Here is a 21,004-nt window from a genome sequence, read left to right on the forward strand (position 1 = left end):
ATAATTGATTACAAGGAGTATAAAATCTCTTAATAGATTCAAAATTATTTTTGAACACTCATTAACATTACAAAACACAGGTCAAATGCGCTATCTCTATTTTTGACATCGCCATTGGATGAACACATAATCATGAAATCGTCACAAACAATTCTAAATGTGTTCTGTGGTGTCAAAGCAAAATTGTTTTATTTTAAACCATAAGCATGTTATTTTGAACGTGCTGTCAGCCTTGTAGTTTTGTCAGCCTCATACGTTACATGTCCTACACCACCTGGCAAAACATTTTAACATACTATTAAAGTGTTGACAAACTGTTTTGCATAATGTTTGCCCCCAAAATATTTTGTAACAACATTTTGACATTTTAAAAATGTTGCAGTGTTTTTTCAAAAAACATTTTCGTTTTCATAACCTTTTTATAACCCTGCATTTAAATATTATTTAAATATTTTAAACATGTTTATAACATCTGCTGGTAACTATTGTTTTTAAAAAAGAGTAAAACATGTGATGCGATCAAGCAAAATCAGTCGGAACTCGGAAAATTCAATTTTCTGTTGCTTCTAGGATTGGAAAAAGCATTTACAAAGCTGCATTTTGCAGAAAATCCCATTGGAATTGAACAACCAGTTCCAAAGATATGAGCAATTAAAGAGTTTCCAAAACAATACGAAACAAAAGGAAATATTTCCTTTCTTTGACTATATCTCAAAATAAATATTTCCGAGTTTCGACTGATTTTGTTTGTTCACGTCACATATTATACTGCACAAAGTAAGGAATATTTTACATATGTAACAATAATACTTTATGCAGGCAGGGAGGGGTTATCCAGCCTTCTATTGAAACATGATCTTATGTGACATAATCTAATCCATTCAGACCAAAATATTTTGAAAATTCAGTTATTACCATTAATAAAGGAATATTTTATGATCCTAGCATCCTATTTTTATGACATTTTTCAGTAGATAGGCCAATCCACAAAAAAAGCTCATTTCCAAAATTTCAGTTGAGGATTCCAATTTTGCGCTTGTGAGTTTATGCATGATTATGTGTATTACAGTGCAATGCACTGAACAAAATACAAATTTGATGATATTTTTGAATCAATCTTCAAGAAATGTTTGGTACATAAACATTATGTAGCCAGAGGAAACTTTCCAGTGGTATAAAAATCTCAACTTTTTTTGTGAAAAGTAGTGGGATGATGTTCAGAGGTAAAAAGCAATAATCAATTTTTCTCAATTTGAGATATATAGGTATCAATATAAAAGTCCCAAGTTTTGAGATATGCTCTGTTTGATAGCCATTCGCCGATCGCACTGTCATCTCAAAACGAGGTTTTAAATGTACCTTTTGCACATGCATTTGCAGGGAGAACCTTGTTTTGGTAGTAAGGTGGCCGATCATGCAAAGGGCGTATACATGTGTAGGCTTCAACATAAGAAGTCCTAAGTTTTGAGATATTTTCTCACAATATCAAGAGCTATCTTAAGAACCAATACTGAGCTTGTTTGTACTTACTTATTTTAATGCATTTTTCATGCTGATAATCAGCTGATAATGGTCATGAAAATGTACAATTCCAAATTTTCAGAATTTTTGATTTTTAAAATAATACTTGTCATCTGCAATTGACACCCACGCAGAGAGGGTTAAGGCACTGTGAGCTACAGGAATTCATTAACAGTTAGTAACCAAATTTAGAAGCAAAATTACAAACAATGGGAAGAAAAGGGAACATTTTTGCAAAATTGGTCCCATGATCAATGTATATAGCACCAATTATTGATCAATATTAAAGTCACCGATTTATTGACAAAATACACACACAATTCTAATTAAAGGTTATCCTCAGAGGAACACGTACACAAACAATGAGTCACCAATTGACAAAACATACACAACTATAATTTGGTTCACCACAAGTTCGATAGTGACGTCAATGCTACTTCGCGGTTGTGCTACAAGCGTGCCAACAAATCGCTCGTGTACGTGTGCGCTTAAACTTAGGGCGTTTAAATTTACGATACTGATACGCACATACGTCACTACCAAACTTGAGATGAACCAAATTATATTCAAAATGAGTACAAAATACCTCACAAATAAGCACTCTGATGGGAGGATAATAAATGTCCCTATTGAATTGGATTGGAGAACTTGAACAACTGGTTTTATCTTACTATATAATTTCCATCTTTTTTTCTTAATTAAAAAGTAATTTCTTAAAGTCTTGCACTTCAAAATGAGCGTAATGATTACTTGTTTACAAACTGTAAAAATCCCAAAAAATGTCACATGCTCATACAAAGATGTGAGCTCTGTGAAATTAAGAGATCAAAATATAATGATACATCTTGTCTCCTCTCAAATAATGCCGTGTTGGATTTCGTGGTGGCAGATTCGAATTGTATGCACTAACCTAATTCAACGAGATACATGCACAAGCACAAATGGACAATTTGTCTGTACCCTGGCGATGTAAATGCACCGAATCAAATCAACCACCCCGAAATCTAACATGGCGTTACTTTCAAATTGAGATGAGACAAACTATAGTTTGCTTATTTCACCAGTCTCATAGGTAATTTATTTAGTACCTCCACCAGTCAAATGAATTCCTCTTCTAAATTCATCCCAAATTGTGATTTTTCCAAAGAGTTTTAATACACCCAAAGAGTACCAACACACTTAGCACACTGTTTTTGGCACTACGTGTTACACATAGAACATAAAAATCCATCCAGAGGTACAATATTTTGCCCTTTACATGTACACACAGACATGGTGGAGTCGGTACTCTTTGGTTCTCATTGAGATATTTCATATCCCCCCAAGACGACTGAGAATGTACATCTTCTTGCTGTATTCAGCTTCCTCTGTACGTTGAGTATGAGTATGGGCTCAGAAGGAGCGGCACGTGGTAATGCTGATTTGGATCCTGAATCTCAAACACAACCTGTGGGCATATCAAAGAAATAAAATTAGTGAGCATCTCCTCAACAATATTTAAGCATTTAATTTGTTGGAGAATGTAAACTATACTGATCAGCTCGTAATAGGCGGGGCTCATAACGTCAATGATTGATATAGAATGGTGTACATGCACCTGGGCGCAGCACCTACTCAAACTGCGTATAGCGTGCTAGATGCGCACTTTTGTGTATTTACATGGGCGTAAGTTGGTACTGTATTGACTCACACGAAAAACCGCATAATTCTCACCTATTACGAGCTGATTATAATTAAGGGATTTGGAGTGATTACATCAGGAGAGAGGACCTTAAACCTAAACACAGATAAAATGACTACTTGGACCCATTATAGACAGTTTTCAAAAGGCCATTGTGGTAATCCATGGTGAATGTGAAACCATTCTTGTATTTGAATTACACTTTCTCAATGGTATACAAATATTATTACAAGCACATTATACCATTACTACTCAGCTAGTATATCATTCCAAAATTACATTGGATAATTCCTGTACCACTCCTGATCAGTTGTGCACTCTTGTTTTCTGGATCACTGTCATACACATTTTAATTAGAGCAATTTAATGTGGGTGGTGGTTTTCAATGTGAGCTTGAAAACATCATATGTGACACGATCAAGAGAAATGAGTCGGATGTCGCTAATGTTGATTTTGTGATATTGGCAAAGAAAGTGTTAAAATTCTTTTTGTTTTATTTTGATTTTGTTTTCAGTGATTGATAAATTGACGTAACTTGGGGTTTTCAGTTTCTGAAAGCTATAAATGTACTCTTTGGAAAGATATTTAAAACTCATTTTCGACCAGGGTCGTCATGTGACTCATTCACCTTGATCATGTCACATATGTGAAGGCCATAACATATAGGCAATCATAAGAAGTATAGCTTTTTTTGTAACTTAACTTTTGTTGCTTTTCAGAAAAGTGATTGCTGATATCTGATTGATAAGCAAAGTTGAAAATAAGCAGGCTACGGGACTTATTTCGGGCGCATGAGTTTCCTACTGTAGCCCATTGAGATTAAAAATAACAACACCAGGCTACACTTTTTGTCCTGAGCCACTTTTGTTGCTTTTCAGAAAAATGATTGCTGATATCACTAATTATTATTGATAAGCAAGGTTAAAAATAAGCAGGCTACGGGACTTATTTCGGGGGCATGAGTTTCCTACTGTAGCCCACTGAGATTAAGAATAACAACACCAGGCAACACTTTTTGTCCTGAGCCATATTAAGATACTCAAGAAATAAGAATTTGGTGAACCAAAAAGGTTTTTTTCTGCAATGTGAGGTTAGAATGAGCTATTATTGTTGTTGAAAGTAGACTTACTGAACTGTGCCATTACATATATTAAACCATTTTGGCTTAAATTCTAACCTTTGCTAAAAAAAGTGAGTCCTGTTTAGACTAAAGCGAGTCCTAGTCCCGACTAAATTCAGGTGAGCCAGGACTTACTTTTTGCCAAACTGAGTTCTGATATAAAAGCTCTTATTTTCAAGCTTTGGTGATAAGTCGCTAGCACGCCCTAGTGCCAAGTTGCAAGTGGTTGACCTGATGGCAACCTTGTTGCTATGTCATTGGCCACAACTGGACGCTGGTATTTTAATCACACACTGCAATTGCTATTATGATATGCCCATCCCATTTAAAATCCACACTACCCCTGTGGAAGATTTTGCTAAAGTCTTCCACAGAGGGAGTATGAGTTTCAAATAGAATACACATTTGGGTAACTTCCATTTGAAATACCCACTCCAGTTGTGGAAGATATATACATAAAGCCATAATACAGGGGGAGCATGGGTTGCGAAATGATAAACCCCAAACAATTACATTTGAAAAATATACTCCCCCTTGTGGAAGATATTTCCAAAATCTTCCACAGCGGTAGTGTGGATTTCAACGGGAATAGCCCATTTGGACACATGTAAACCATATCAGACAATATTTGTACTGCTCTTACCTCTGCATAAGGATAGAAACCTTCAACGCTGTTCTTTCTAAAATAATCTCCTGTATCAAACTTAATTTTGTAGATGCCTCTGGTGAAATCTGCTTGTGTTAGGAGTGCAGGTAATCGACCATCGTTGTTGGTTTCACTGTGTATATAAAACAATAAGTTTACAGTATAAAATAGAGATATTACTTTTGGATAAATCAGCTCAGTATTTGCAATTGAAAAATCTGCAAAAATAAAGTATCCCAAAACTACTCCTTATTATTCACAAATCAAATGCAGTGCTCTAAGTTTCATTCTGGAGAATGTGACAATGAAATCTTGTTCAATTTCGATAGTGCCCTTGTTTTTTCTATATAACTTACATTACTTATGTTACTAACATGTTAAACATTAAATTTTTTACTATTTAAAAATAGTAAAACAATTGTGTTATTTTATATACCTAATTCTCACATTATAAGGTACATGTCACATTTTTGAAATCAATCTTTTGTCAATTTTTGATGCTTTTTTAATATAAAATTCAAATGAACTTCAAGTAAAATATTTCATTAAAAATAAGTTATTGATAGATTAGGAGTATTGCAAGTTCATTTTTGACAATACAAAAGCGTATTGCTATATCGCCTTTTACTAGATCAAAAAGGGATTTTTGTTACAGGAGAATCAAATGCTTGAAAAAACCCAATATCAGATGAAACTTACATTACAATTAAAATACTTTGCATTGAGCCTATTTTCTATAAAAGTCATAAAGTTTATTGAATCACCAAATTTTCTTCCCTTTCTGCCAAAATTTATATCAAAAACTACACTTACCCATTCGCAATAGATGTCCATTCATTCTCTCCTGTGCTTTTGTATAATTCTATTTTCAATGCTCTAGCAGGTTCACCTTTGCTTGTGTCAAGTACATGAGTGGTTAGTGGACTGTATGATGACATTGTTGGATTGGTTGATATTGGATTTGGGTTGTGTTTACGCTCCTGAAAAACAACAACAAACAAATGAAAGATATTAGTATGATAGCAGTGCTTAGGGCAAAAAAAAAGGATTGTCTCAAAGCTCATGAGTGGTTTGAAAACAAACGCGAAATGTGGTGGTTTTTTCCCAGACTTTATTGTTTTTTGATAAAAAAAAATCTGATTTTCGCCAAATTTTCTCGGAAAAAATTAAAAAAATTTTTTTTTTCAAAATTAACAAAAAATTCTGCATTTCTTTTTTTTTCAATCACACAATTTTACAAATGCGTGTGCAAGATTTGAGACAAACCCTTTTTTTTTGGCCTTATTTGAATTTTTTTTTCATCAACCAGGGCTTTGGTTACATAACAAGGTTTTCCAATTATTGTCCTACAGCTATAGGCTGTCCGCGGAAGTTGTTATCGATTGAGAGGCTCCTTTAAAAAACTTAGTCCTATAGATCCACATAATTTCAGCAAACTCTTGAAGAATGTTGCACCAGTAATCTCTCATCCGGGGTACTCAGTACAAATGACCATACGGGGACGCATGCAAACATGGGTAGCATTTTCAGCCTTCTGGTATATCAATGACCCCTTTTTCAAAGCCTATTTTGGTATATGAATGGGTCCTTTTTCAAAATTTTCTCAATTTTTTCGGAAAACAGCCCAATTTTTTTTTTTTTATTTTTCAAAATTTTCAAAATTTTGGGAAAATTTGTTAAAACTAAGACAATTTTGGGTAAATTCGGCCGAAAATGTTGACTTTTGGTATATCAATGGGTCCAAATTTCTTGAAAAATTGGTATATTTATGGGTCTACTTCCAAAATCTCAGCCTTAGGTAAGAATTCTCTTCCTCTTTTATACGAGGGGGTATCCAAAAGTTATCTAGCGCCACCTGTAAAGAAAGTAAACATACTTATGAGACCATTTTTGGACCATAATGTACATAAGGACTATAGTAATTACACTGACAAAAACAGGTGGCGCTATGGGCAGTAGGCGCATAACCTTTTCATGATAAGATCCTCCACTTTCTTGAATTTCTTCACTGTGGCCGCATCATCCTAAAGTGATGGACGTCCACTTCTTGGCTCATCTGTGAGGGACATGTGGCCAGTTTGGAAATTCCTTTTACAAAAAGCAACAGTGCCATATGATGAGCAATCATCACTGTAGATAGCTTTCATTTCATCATAGATTTTCTGAGCATTGTAGGCCTAACCCTTCTAATGCAGGAACTTAATCACGCTATGTGCCTCAATTTTCACCATTTTACAGGTTATGCGCCTACTGCCCATCTAAGCGCCACCTGTAAAAAAAAGTAAACATACTTATGAGACCATTTTTTGTTCATAATGTAGAGAAGGACCAGTAATTACACTGACAAAATTTCATCGATATAGCTCCTTCGCTTCTGGGTGATGTCAAAAACTTTTGGATACCCCCTCGTTATGTTCAGTTACTTAAGAGAAAGGTAGAATTTCTTCTTGCCCCATGCACTGCCTAGCACGTGCAGGTATAGGTAATATTTGTGCGGTATCTCATCGTTACGTAAAGCTGGTGGTCCTGTGTATGTGAGAGTCAACCCTGTGCATGTCAAGTGTCAGAGCTATTCGAAAAGAGAATACGAACCATCCCTGGTTCTGATACCTGTACCCCATTGGGCCCTCTAGGTTCAAGAGGACAAGCTGGGCGCGATACAACATACAAGTTGTCTACCTACAATTCCAGTAGAACTAGAAGAACCTACCTTTTCAGCCACAACTACCCCTAAAAGAAGTAGGGCAATCACCGTCTTGAACATCTTGATTATTTCACAGAGATTCGGTTGACAAATTACAAAACTTTATTACAGCAAAGCTAGATATATCCTATAGCAATTACCAAATAATTACAATTGAACCCAGTCCTAGGTAACAAGTAAAATATATTTAGCAAAGCAACACAGCAGTGTCTTTACAGAAACCCAGGAAGACAAAAAGTTAGATGGAGGGATCAAATTACAAAATTTCTTGATGTAACCTGGATGAGAAAGATGTGGGATAAATCAGAATGGTGTCACCTTGGAGAGGCCTTCACCCTGCAGTTGGTCAACGATGGAAAATGATGATGATGATGATGATGTTTAAATGTCTAAACGATATGGCTCCACAGTACCTAATCAACAGGTTTTCTTATACACAAAAAGCCAATGTCCAACAACCAATATCTCAAAATCAATGTAAGCGACATCCGACTCATTTCCCTTGATCGTGTCACATATGTGTAGCAGGGCCTCATGTTAGACCAGCTATTTGGCTGAATTGGGCTACCCTGGATAAATATGATTTTAAATAAATAAATAAATAAATGATGAAAAGTGGTGGCAGCAACTTAAGGTCCATTTTACATGACTAGTTCTACCTTGTATTTCAAAGATTTCAGAACATACCAATCATTTTCAATTGTATAATGATCTTAAATGCTACATTTTGAATCCATGTCAGTCAGCTGGTCTTTGATATTGGCCAGGTTCAAGCTTTGGGCTTGCCTTAGGTAAGAATTCTCTTCCTCTTTTATATGTTCAGTTACTTAAGAGAATATAAGGTAGAATTTCTTCTCGCCCCATGCACTGCCTAGCACATGCAGGTATAGGTAATACTTGTGCGGTATCTCATCGTTCAGTCACGTAAAGCTGGTGGACCTGTGTATGTGAGAGTCAACCCTGTGCATGTCAAGTGTCAGAGCTATTCGAAAAGAGAATACAAACCATCCCTGGTTCTGATACCTGTACATGTACCCCATTGGGCCCTCTAGGTTCAAAAGGACACACTGGGTGCAATACAACATACAAGTTGTCTATACCTACAATTCCAGTAGAACTAGAAGAACCTACCTTTTCAGCCACAACTACCCCTAAAAGAAGTAGGGCAATCACCGTCTTGAACATCTCGATTATTTTACAGAGATTCGGTTGACAAACTACAAAACTTTATTACAGCATGAGCAAAGCTAGATATCCTATAGCAATTACCAAATAATTACAATTGAACCCAGTCCTAGGTAGCAAGTAAAATATATTTAGCAAAGCAACACAGCAGTGTCTTTACAGAAACACAGTGTTGCCACACATTTTTAGTCCATAATACATGTAGCAGGCATGACACTTTGTCAGAAATAAATAAAGAGGGCATACTGTATTATTTCCTGTGAATTTGATCCAAAAATCATGTTAAAAACATCATGAATTGTTGTTTTTGTAGCAAAATTCAATGAAAATGCATGGGCTACATATCGCTACAATCATATTTTCCTGCTTAAGTTCGAGAGTAGGCAAAAAGTTAAGAAATCGTGGGACCCATTTTCAAGTCGCTGGACGAAAGTTTAAAGTTGCCCAATTGGGCTGTCAAATTGTAGGTGTGGCAACCCTGCAGAAAGAACTGACTTGCTACTGAAGAAAAACAAGAAATGCACTAATCCTTGACATACAAATTGTTCGGTTGGTGCACAACTTGAATAGGTTACTAGATAAATGCATTGTGCATTCCTTTGAACTTTGAATAATTATTACATGTAGACTGCCAATAGGCGATACACGTTCTGTGATTGACATCAGGTATACCCTGCCCTTACAGAACAGTCAGGCCTGAGCTTACAATAGGAAGTGTTCAAATATACTTTAGTGTGTGGGGTGGGGTGGTGGAAAAGTTGGAGCCTTTGACATACAATTTGCTTAATCCCTTCCGTATCCAGGAAGTAGCGTGCACAGAATTTCATAAGTAGAGGGAGACCCCATGAGAGATGCCCGGGGAGATGGGGTAGGCTCTTGATTTCCCCAAATGACTTCACACAATTTCCTATCTACAGGGTGTCCCAAAAAAAAGAGGCCCCTCATTGCACCCTCTTTTTCTCCTATTTCTGAAAAGTTGATCAAATATATTTTGGTATGTAAAAAATCCTTAAGTTGTTAGCTTTAATAAACCAAAACAATTATATCAATCGGCTCACAACTTTTGAAGATATGCTCTTTTAAAGAAATGTACCTGTTTTTCACTCTGTCCACGGAGAAGGTTTGGCTACTTCAAAGATTGAAAAGGAGTACACATACCATGCATGAATATCAAACATTCCTCAATGATAACTTTATAAAATAACTTTACTTATGGATTGGGCTTTACCGGTGGGTTTATGGGCAATGGATTTTGTAAATATAGTGTTGATGCCATTTACCAAAATCAAAGTTTGTTTAAGTGTTGTGCATCCTTAATCATTGCATTCCTATGGCATGTTTGTTTATGTGATGAGCGCCCTTGAAGTATAAGCTAAACATAGCCTGCAGCCCATCAATCACATGTAATTTGGTGCCGAATTTGGCACTGGAGGCTGTCATCTTGTATTTTGAAGTATTGTAGTGTAGAAGCTCTCGGTAAAGACACAATTAATCTTTACCTAAACCAACATAATTAGTATTTGTGACAAGAACAAGAAGAAGAATAGCAAGTGAAGATAATAAACATCATCAAGATACGTTTCAGCTAAAGTGTATCCTTGGATTTGTGATGATTTGTGTCACTTTTTGTTGTTGGTTCCGAGTCATCGAAGATTGTATTATTTAGTACCAAGCTTCTGCTAACCAGGGAGCAATCCAAGTTTGCCCCTACATTTGTAAAGATTAATTATCTGTAAGAAGATGCTATAGTTGGTAAATAGTTACCAAATAAAGGTTCAGTTGAGCGTCTGTTTGTAAGCTTACCTAAAAATAGCTAAAAGCTTAAGGTCGTGTCAGCAGTGTAAACATAAACATTGCATTGGCACAGACAGTCACCACAGCCTCCAGTCATGTCAGACGTCACTGAATATAGCAAATATTAATGAGTGTGCATGTAGATAAATGCACACTTGGTAGAAGCTTATAGATTAGAACTTCAAAGAAGTTATCAAGGCCTATGAATCCGAATCGTAGAAATCAAATAAAGATATCAGTAGTAGTGCCTGCATGTACATTTCTAACACTCCCACGAGTCGCTTCCGACAACACAAGCACAAACTGACACGGGACTACTACTGAAAAATAGCTTTGTGGTATTTTTGATAAATATCTAATAAAGGGTAACAAGTTTACTCCCACCCGTCATGAGTCGCTACGACAATTCAAATAAAGTTTGGTAGTAAAGTGCCTGCATGTACGCCTCTAATACTGACATTAGTAATCTTGCAGTTGCACAGCTAGTGCATGCAGGAATAACTCATAGAATCATACAACACTGACACAGGACTTCTACCTAAAAAAGAGTTTTGTGGTATTTTGTTATCAATAAACGGGTGCATCGAGCTTTCTCCCACCCGTCGGTAAGCAACGTAGGGCCTGCATTCAAGCGAAGTTTCGTGTATACTGACATTCGCATTTATTTCAGGTTTCACACATGTAGCCTCACAAAGCACACCTTACACAGGTCCTCATTATAGTTTCTCACATAAATTTGTGAACCGTTGTTCACTTTAGAAAAGTATTAAACGCCGTTGCTTGCATCGGCGTCGTTTAGTTAATTCGTTCGTTTGATACTATCGAAAACATCATGTCGAGTCATAAAAGCAGTTCCGAATTAAGAAGCAGAAGATCTTATAAAAGTGATGCATTATCAAAAAGTACAGAATATGCATTATTGCAAGCTGCAACTCGAAAGGTTGAACTAGAATGTCGAGCCAAAGCATTGAAGGAAAAACAAGCTTTAGAAAGTGAGGAATTTAATATCCAAGCAAGGGCAAGAGACTTGGAACAAGAAATGCAAGCCAGGGCAAGGGACTTGCAACAACAAAGAGAGTGGTTGGAAATGAAGACCGAAATAAACATAGAGCAAGCTAAAATAGATGTATTGGAGGATTATGAACATAAATCCCAGAGCTTAAGAAGTAGACCAAAATCGGTGCTTGATGACCTCACAGAAGCTCAACCAGATACAAACACATCAGTGAGGCAGTGGTTGAACCACAACACTAGAGAAGGTCAAGAAATTGATGGCAAGTTCCTAGCTAAATATGATACAATTGGTGCTGTAGGTCTAAATCCAGGGGCAAGACCAAAATACACACATGTGGAGTTGGGACCTGCAAAAGAGCAGCCAGCAGTGGGCATGACTACTGATGGTAAAGTACATACTGATTTAGGTCAACAAGTTCAACCAAGAAGCAGGTTAACAACCAGTCAAGTTATGCAAGTCAACTTTCCACCACCAAGTGAAGTCTTGTTTCCTGCAGCAGCACCTGAGGAATCAGAGAGTACAGGGGACAGAATACCCCCACATTATTTGTCTGCCACTAAATATGAAAATATTAGTGAACAGTATGAACATGACGGGCCTTCATCAGTAAAGTATGGTCATAGAGTAACTTCGTCACCAGAGCCTGATGTGAAGAAAAAACAAGTCATGTTGCCACGGCAACATACAACAGAAGTGAAAGAAGAAGATAAAGATACCAGTATAGAAAATTTGGCACGCAACCAAGACAACTTAACAAGGCTGCTGGTGGAACAACATAAACAAGCGAGTCTACCAAAGCGGACATTACAGACATTTACTGGAGACCCGCTTCAATATGTTACTTTCATACGAGCCTTCGAATTCATAATCGAAAATAAGAGCAAAAGCAATAGAGACCGTCTGTACTATCTTGAACAGTACACAAGAGGTGAAGCCAACAGTTTGGTGAAAAGTTGTATTCACATGGATGATGAGGTTGGTTACCTGGAAGCAAAAAGGTTGTTGGAAAGGAAATATGGTAATAAGCACAAGATTGCAGAGGCTTACTTAGCGAAGATGAGGCAGTGGCGAATGTGAAAGGTGATAGTTCAGGGCTACAAGATTTGTCATTATTTTTGTTGGAATGCAAAAATACCATGACCAGCCTGGGCTATACTAATGAGTTGCAAAGTACAGCAAACATTAGAATGTTGATGATGAAGTTACCATATAGTATGAGAGACAGATGGAGGAGACAAGTAGATTACGTAGAAGAAGAAAGAAACAAAGTGGTAACATTTGAAGACTTCACCTCCTTCTTAGAAAAACAGGCTAGAATCGCAACTAATGCTGCCTACGGTAGAAGTGTGACGGAGAAGGAAGATAGTACTAAGAAGGAAGAAAGGGTAAAAAACCCAAACTATCAGACTTATAAAGCTAGAAGAAATCTAGCAACAAACACAGAAGCTGTGTCGGCAAGTGTGACATCAAATAGTCCAGGAGCCAGACCAAATGTAATGTCATATAGTCCAGGAGCCAGGCCAAATGTGTCGTCAAGTAGCCCAGGAGCCGACAAGCCGTGTACATATTGCAAGGGTAAAGATCACACTTTGGAAATGTGTAACAAATTGAAGGAAAAGCCTATAAGTGACCGGTTGCAGTATCTAAGAGAGTTGGGAGTTTGTTTTGGCTGCCTAAAGAAAGCAACACATTACAGTAAAATCTGCAAATACAAGCTTACCTGCAAGACATGTAAAAGCGCCATCCAACAGTGCTGCATGTGAAACAGGAAGAGACAAAGAAGTCTGGTGAAGTTGCCAATCAGACATGTGGGCTTACAGGCGCCGGAGTTAAATCTAGTGAATCATATCCCACAATAATACCAGTCATAGTCTACTCAAGAGTTTCCAGAATGTCTGTAGAAACTTACGCCTATCTCGACAACGGCAGTGATGCTGTATTCTGTTCTGAAAGGCTGCAAAAGGAACTGCATGTTAAAGGCAAGAAAACCAAATTGGAAATTGAAACCATAACAGATGATATCATAGTAGACAGTGAAATCATCCAAGATTTAGAAGTTTCTGACATGAACAGAAATAATATCATCTCTCTTCCAAAGGCATACACAAGATAAGATCCCTGGTGACTTGGCTGACATCATCAACCAGGATGATATTGATGCAATTCCTTATATGGAAGAAGTTAAGCTAGGAAGATTAAATGATGAATCTCAATGCCATATTGGTCTCCTCATAGGAAATAATGTGCCTAAAGCATTTGAGCCAATACATGTAGTAAATAGCCAAGGTGAAGGACCTTTCGCCTGCCAAACTAGACTCGGATGGACAGTGTATGGTGTCAAAAATAAAGAACACAAAAGGACATCAGTCATCCACAGAATTAAGGCACATGACACTATTGACCAGCAATTAGAGAAACTCTACAACGCTGAGTTCAATGAGCGAATCATTGATGATAAACCAGAGAGAAGCGTGAGTGAAGGACAATTCCTAAACAGAGTAGAAGCATCAATCAAGTATGTAGATGGGCACTACCAAGTAGGTTTCCGCTCAAAGATGATGACATGAAATTGCCGAACAATATACATCAAGCCGAACAGCGGGCATGCCATCTGAAGAGGAAGTTAGAAAGGGACTCGGTTTTCAACGACCAATACACTGCATTCATGAATGATATGTTTAAAAATGATTATGCAGAAGAAGTGCCCAAAGATGCATGCAATAGAAAGGATGGCAAGGTGTGGTATGTCCCCACCATGGGGTGTTTCACCCCACCAAGGGCAAGCTACGAGTTGTATTTGATTGTGCGGCGAAGTACATGGGCCAGTCTTTAAACTCACAATTACTAAAAGGACCCGACTTGACAAGCAACTTGGTAGGTGTGTTGACGAGGTTTAGAGAGCACCCTGTTGGAGTTGTAGCAGACATAAAAGCAATGTACCATCAAGTGCGTGTACCAGAACCAGACAGAGACTTAGTAAGATTTCTATGGTGGCCCTACGGTGACCTGAGTCTGCCTCTGAAGGAATATAGGATGAACGTGCACTTGTTCGGCGCAACTGCGTCACCTTCATGTGCAAATTTCGCACTGAGAAAGACCGCTGATGATGGTAAGGAGAAATACAGCGAAGAAGTATGCAACACAGTGCTGTCCAACTTCTATGTCGATGACTACCTCAAATCTTTCGAAAGTGAAAGCAAAGCTATTCAACTCGTCAGTGATCTCACCAATTTGTGTAAGGATGGTGGCTTCAAGTTGACAAAGTGGTTGAGTAACTCAAGAGAAGTGTTGCAGTCAGTCCCTGAAGACGATAGAGCTGAGACTACAAAGACACTAGATTTGAAGAATGAAGAATTACCATCAGAAAAGGTGCTGGGGTTGCTATGGTCACCACAAACCCGACAGGTTCGAACTTCCATATTAAAGTAAAAGAGAGACCTCCTACCAGAAGAGGCATCCTAGCAACTGTAAGCTCCATCTATGACCCGCTAGGATTTGTTGCTCCAGCAATCCTGCCAGCAAAACAAATACTGCAGAACTTAAGCAAGCTGCAGCTTGGTTGGGATGAGTCTATTACTAGTGAGCTTCTGCCCCGTTGGGAAAGATGGCTTGATGAAGTACCGAAATGGTCAGATTTCACCATCGAAAGATGTTTCAAGCCCAAGGACTTTGAAGAAAGTGAAGTTCAGATGCACCACTTCTGTGATGCAAGTCAGCAGGGTATGGTTCAGTGAGTTACTTACGATTCGTTAACGAGAGTGGTCAAGTGCATCTTACTCTCCTGACAGCCAAGGCAAGAGTTGCTCCTTTGAAGATCATAACTATACCTCGCCTAGAGTTAACTGCAGCTGCAATGGCAGTAAAGGTCAACAACATGTTGCAAAAGGAACTACAGTTGAAGGTCGAAAGCACATACTTCTGGACTGATAGTCAGACCGTGATCAAGTATATTAACAATGACACCGCCCGATTCCACACCTTTGTGGCTAATCGAGTCGCATTGATTAGAGATGGCTCCCAGCCACACCAATGGAAGTATGTAGGAACCAGCTCAAACCCTGCAGACGACTGCTCAAGGGGCTTAGCCGTTGATTGCTTCCTCAAGAATAGAAGGTGGACTGATGGTCCAGACTTCTTACACAAAGCAGAAAACCAGTGGCCAAAGACTACCATTGGAAACAGCGCTGAAGAGCTAGCTGATGATCCAGAAGTCAAAAAGAAATTAGTAGTCAACAACAGCGTTGACAGAAGAAGCAACAGATACAATGGAGAAACTACTTACACGATTCTCCTCATGGTATCAACTTGGTCGTTGTGTTGCATGGATCCTCAGAGTCAAGAAATATCTCCGTAAGATCTGTCATGATAGAGATGATGATAGAGTTGATAATGGAGATGATGATGGTAGAAAGAATGATGAGAATGAAGAGCATGGCAACATTACAGATTTGCTTAATGTTGCTGACATGCAAGAAGCAGAAAGAGCTGTGATAGTATATGTCCAAACCAAGGCATATCCAGAAGAAATTATGACACTAAAAGAGCTGCAATTGAGAAGTAATGACAGTCAGCCAGAAGACGACTTCTAAGCGACAAGTTAGCAAGATTAAGAAAGCAAGTCCTCTCTACAGACTTAATCCATTTATAGAAGATGGAGTAATCAGAGTAGGTGGTCGACTGGCTAAGTCAGCTCTACCTGAAAAGACAAAATTTCCATCAATCATACCAAAGAAGTCCCACATGGCAAAGTTGATTTTACATGACGTCCATGAAGCAACTGGACATGGGGGCAGAAACCACATGTTGGCTCATCTGCACAAGAAGTACTGGATAACAAATGCCAATGCAGCAGCTAGAAAGGTTATCAACAGTTGCATCACCTGCAGAAAGAGGAATGCAAAAGTACAACAGCAGATGATGAGCGATCTTCCCAAAGACAGAGTCACTCCAGGAGAGCCACCATTTTCAAGAGTCGGAATGGACTATTTCGGTCCACTAGAAGTTAAACAAGGCCGTAGTATAGTCAAGCGATATGGTGTAGTGTTCGTCTGCCTTGCATCCAAAGCCATACACATTGAAATGGCAGCGTCTTTGGATACCGATGCCTCGCGTAAATGTCATACTGACGATTCGTGTCCAGAAGAGGCCAAGTGAAACAGATCCGCTCTGACAATGGCACCAATTTGATAGGGGCAGAAAGAGAGTTACGCCGAGAAATTGCAGCTTGGAAGCAAGACAGAATCCATGACTACCTTCTGCAAAGAGAGATTGAGTGGACCTTTAATCCACCAGCAGGAAGTCACCATGGAGGCATCTGGGAACGTCAAATACGGACAATCAGGAAAGTGATGTGCTCTGTTATAAAGGAACAAATACTAACAGATGACTCTCTTCATACATTACTGTGTGAGATAGAAGCCATAGTTAACAGCCGACCACTCACCAATGTTCCTGGAGAAGTATCTGATTTAGAGCCACTTACACCAAATCACCTTCTTCAACTAAAGAGTGACATGATCTTACCACCAGCCGCTGCAGGAAAGCTGAGTCAGTATGCCAAGCGTCGGTGGAGGCAAGTCCAGTATCTGGCAGACCTGTTTTGGCGCAGATGGATCAAAGAATACCTTCCTCAGTTACAACAAAGACAAAAGTGGATTCACCCACAGCGAAATGCCAATGTGGGAGATGTCGTCATGGTTGTAAATGAATCTACACCCAGAAACGTCTGGCCGCTAGGAAGGGTGATTGAAACTCTCCCAGCAAGTGATGGACTGGTTCGACGTGTGCGAGTGAAAACTAGGACAAGCATTCTCACCAGACCCATTGATAAACTGTGTTTGCTGTTGGAATCAGAAGTCCCAGATCAAGATATAGGAGTGAAGAAAGATTCTACTTCAGCTCATCCACCAGTACCAGCACTTGGTAACCCAAGTACCAAGCCTAAAACTACGTCCAGTGCTACCAACAATGAAACTGTATCAGTGTCAGGTACTCCAGAAGCAAGACCAAGACGAACATTGAAACCAGTGAAACGCCTGGACTTGTAAAGAACTAAAGAACTAATAGTGTTATAACAACAAGTCACTGAAACCGTTATAACCAAAAGGTATCAGCTAAGCTAAATTGCCACTTAGTCTGGAGGCTAAGCTACGGATCAGCTGATATATAAAATAAGACTAAACATCAGTTTACGTTAAATTGCCATGAAAGGCAAGCTGACACCTTGCTTTCACTTTGGAACAACTGATGCAAACTGTCAAATTCATCATGAGATCTACCAGATGTGATGACGGATGAACCTACCTGTACTACAGATGTGAAGACTGGTGATTCGCTCTACAGCGGCGTGTCTGCGTTTAGTGTGAAGTTGCCAGATTCGTATACAACTCATCGTCAAGATCAAGAATGAACATGTTTTACACCTACATCACCACATCTGTGAATTTGATTTTGTAAAGAAGAATCCTATGCATGCAATTTGTACCGATGGAACCAGTGTGCATCATTAGCAAGTTTGTTTAAAGTTTGGTACACCACAGGCCCATGGAGTTTTAATTTGCAAGATTCTACATCGTATTCTACTGCAATGTGTGCACAATTTGTTGGTTGTGTACAGTGATCTACATGTAATCCATATTTGGGATACACATTTGAAAGTAATGTTCTCTGCGTGTATTTTGGAATCTCGATAATGCTCAAATTTGATTTCTCTTGAAATTGTTGCTCTGCTATCAATCAAAGGTATGCATGATCGAGGTCTGAAATAATTTCACTCAAGTTTGTAATTGTGTATTCCTACAATGTATCTACATGTACTTTGCAATGCATCCTATCAGCATCTGGTGTTTTGACTATAACCTGGATTGACTGAATTTGCAAATTTGGGCCATGGCTGCTATGGTTGTGCACAGGCAGTCATATTATATCAAGTTGTGTTTTTCTCATGGCTGCTATGGTTGTGCACAGGCAGTCATATTATATCAAGTTGTATTCTCATTTATAAGGTGTACCAAACAAGATATTCGCATGCAAGGAGTTTTTGTACTTTCATCTAATGGACAGCAACAGACTGCATTTCTAGTTTACAAACTAAACATTGTTGTGTTCATGTTGATATGTTGTGATCATGTTGCACTTGAATAGTATCTCCCATGTGTTCAGTTGGCTTTTCCAATCTCACCAAAATGTGCCTGTTGTGTGGGCTTTTGTTTGGTTTTGTTTCACGTAATTTTGGTTGGCATGGGCAGTTATCTCTTGAGTGCAGCATCATCTATCTTGAATGTAAAATGAAGCTAAATAATTCTTTCATTTAAAGTTAAAATCACTTTTTGAAATGTCCAAAACTCAGTTTATTTTTTCTTTTGGATCAAATCACTTGAAATTTTTGAAATGTTTTTTTTGTTTTGAATCATAGCATTGATACAAGTTTTTTATCACACAAGTGAATCAGATAAAGGTTTTTGATTTCATAAACTTTATTCATGTTTCAAAATCAGTCAAGTTTGACGTTTTGAAGTTTAAGGGGTCACAAAGGCACCTCTTGTAAAAGGTTCAGTTTTGTCAGTAAATGGCACACCAAAACTATGTTTTATGAAGTAATTGTTGCTGGTAGCAGACAATTAGGCGCCGGAATGTTGATGCCATTTACCAAAATCAAAGTTTGTTTAAGTGTTGTGCATCCTTAATCATTGCATTCCTATGGCATGTTTGTTTATGTGATGAGCGCCTTTGAAGTATAAGCTAAACATAGCCTGCAGCCCATCAATCACATGTAATTTGGTGCCGAATTTGGCACTGGAGGCTGTCATCTTGTATTTTGAAGTATTGTAGTGTAGAAGCTCTCGGTAAAGACACAATTAATCTTTACCTAAACCAACATAATTAGTATTTGTGACAAGAACAAGAAGAAGAATAGCAAGTGAAGATAATAAACATCATCAAGATACGTTTCAGCTAAAGTGTATCCTTGGATTTGTGATGATTTGTGTCACTTTTTGTTGTTGGTTCCGAGTCATCGAAGATTGTATTATTTAGTACCAAGCTTCTGCTAACCAGGGGAGCAATCCAAGTTTGCCCCTACATATAGTGTCATTAATTTGTGGGTAAAATGGATGCCGAATGGGACTTCTTTTGCTTTACTTGCAATTACTTATTTTTTCTTGGCCTTTTTGTTTTATTATGTTTCTTACTTTCTTACTTTGTTGTTTCTTGCTTTCTTGTTTTTATTTACAACATAAGTCATTTCTCTTTTTAGGATAAAAGGTAGCCCTAAAAGGCTGTTTGGTTTGTCTTTGGTTCTTCTGAAGTGAGTTTACTGTGCTGCTCTGCCCTCTACCTGGTTGCCTCCTTGGCGAATCCAGGTTTCAGCCTTGGTCCTCATTGCATCAATTGCGTTGCGTACCATCCTTGTGCGCCGGATACTTGCGAATGCATTCAGTAATACGTTTATGAAGATCCTGGATTTTGCCACAAAGGAAAAAATCAAGTGGTGTGAGGTCTGGTGATCGCGCAGGCCACTTCACAGCATGACCCATCCCAAGCACCCAGTTTGCTATCCGTGGACATAGTCCAAAACGGGTACTTTTATTCAAAAGGGCATATCTTCAAAAGTTGTGAGCCGATTGAAATAATTGTTTTGGTTTATTCAAGCTAACGATTAAAGGTTTCTTTACATACCAAAAAATATTAATCAACCTTTCAGAAATAGGAGAAAAAGAGGGCGCAATGAGGGGCCTCTTTTATATTAATTTCTGACATGATCGTGTACTGGGTCTGAACTGTTTCCATATGAAATCTTGATGGCAAATTGGACAATAGAAGCACATGGTTCTACGTGACAGCTTTTTAATCCCTATTCAGGTTACGTGAATCACGCTATTGTGGACCATCCTTCTGATACCTGAGTGTTTGGACAAGCGGAACGGTTTTTGTCTACCTCTCTGTTTGTAAACAAACCAGGAGGTCGAAATCGTCCTCCTCGCCGAATACGAAAGTCAGCGTATAAATAGTACGGCACTGGTTATAAATAATGTAAGCTTAAAATTAAAATTTGAAGAATTACCTGTCTACACTGTAAATGTTCAGTGATCACTGCAAGTCTTCTTTTTTGGTACATGGAGATTTATTTTATCACAATTTGTAGCTATTATGAAGTTTTTGTCCAAATCTGCTCACGGTGAAAAAATGGGAACTTTCGACTTCAAGATTCAGTTTGTTTACATTTTTCGGATCAGCTGATTATATATATATTGAGGGCGCTTTGTAAAGTGTTTTGATTTACAATAAAACCTAAAATTAACAACATTTTAGTACAATATAGAAATTAGTTTTTGATCTTT

At 38.1% G+C, this 21,004-nt stretch overlaps 1 protein-coding gene across 3 annotated transcripts; it reads right to left on the reverse strand.

Annotated features, from left to right (window-relative positions):
- Positions 1–216: 216 nt before the first annotated feature.
- On the reverse strand, positions 217–20,886 carry LOC140160719 (5-hydroxyisourate hydrolase-like). Of its 3 annotated transcripts, none has more exons than XM_072184014.1 (4): positions 20,728–20,886; positions 5,782–5,948; positions 4,966–5,101; positions 217–2,968 (listed from the first exon to the last, which is right to left on the reverse strand). In XM_072184014.1, the coding sequence occupies exons 1-4, from the start codon at positions 20,779–20,781 to the stop codon at positions 2,879–2,881; spliced, it is 447 nt and encodes a 148-aa protein (XP_072040115.1). In that variant the 5' UTR covers positions 20,782–20,886; the 3' UTR covers positions 217–2,878. The 3 variants fall into 3 exon arrangements, with proteins under 3 accessions (XP_072040115.1, XP_072040117.1, XP_072040116.1); XM_072184016.1 differs by lacking the exon at positions 20,728–20,886 and adding an exon at positions 8,804–8,904; XM_072184015.1 differs by lacking the exon at positions 20,728–20,886 and adding an exon at positions 7,679–7,798.
- Between the last annotated feature and the right edge of the window lie 118 nt (positions 20,887–21,004).

The sequence above is a fragment of the Amphiura filiformis genome, chromosome 9 (genome assembly GCF_039555335.1).
Source record: "Amphiura filiformis chromosome 9, Afil_fr2py, whole genome shotgun sequence".
Classification (NCBI taxonomy): domain Eukaryota; kingdom Metazoa; phylum Echinodermata; class Ophiuroidea; order Amphilepidida; family Amphiuridae; genus Amphiura; species Amphiura filiformis.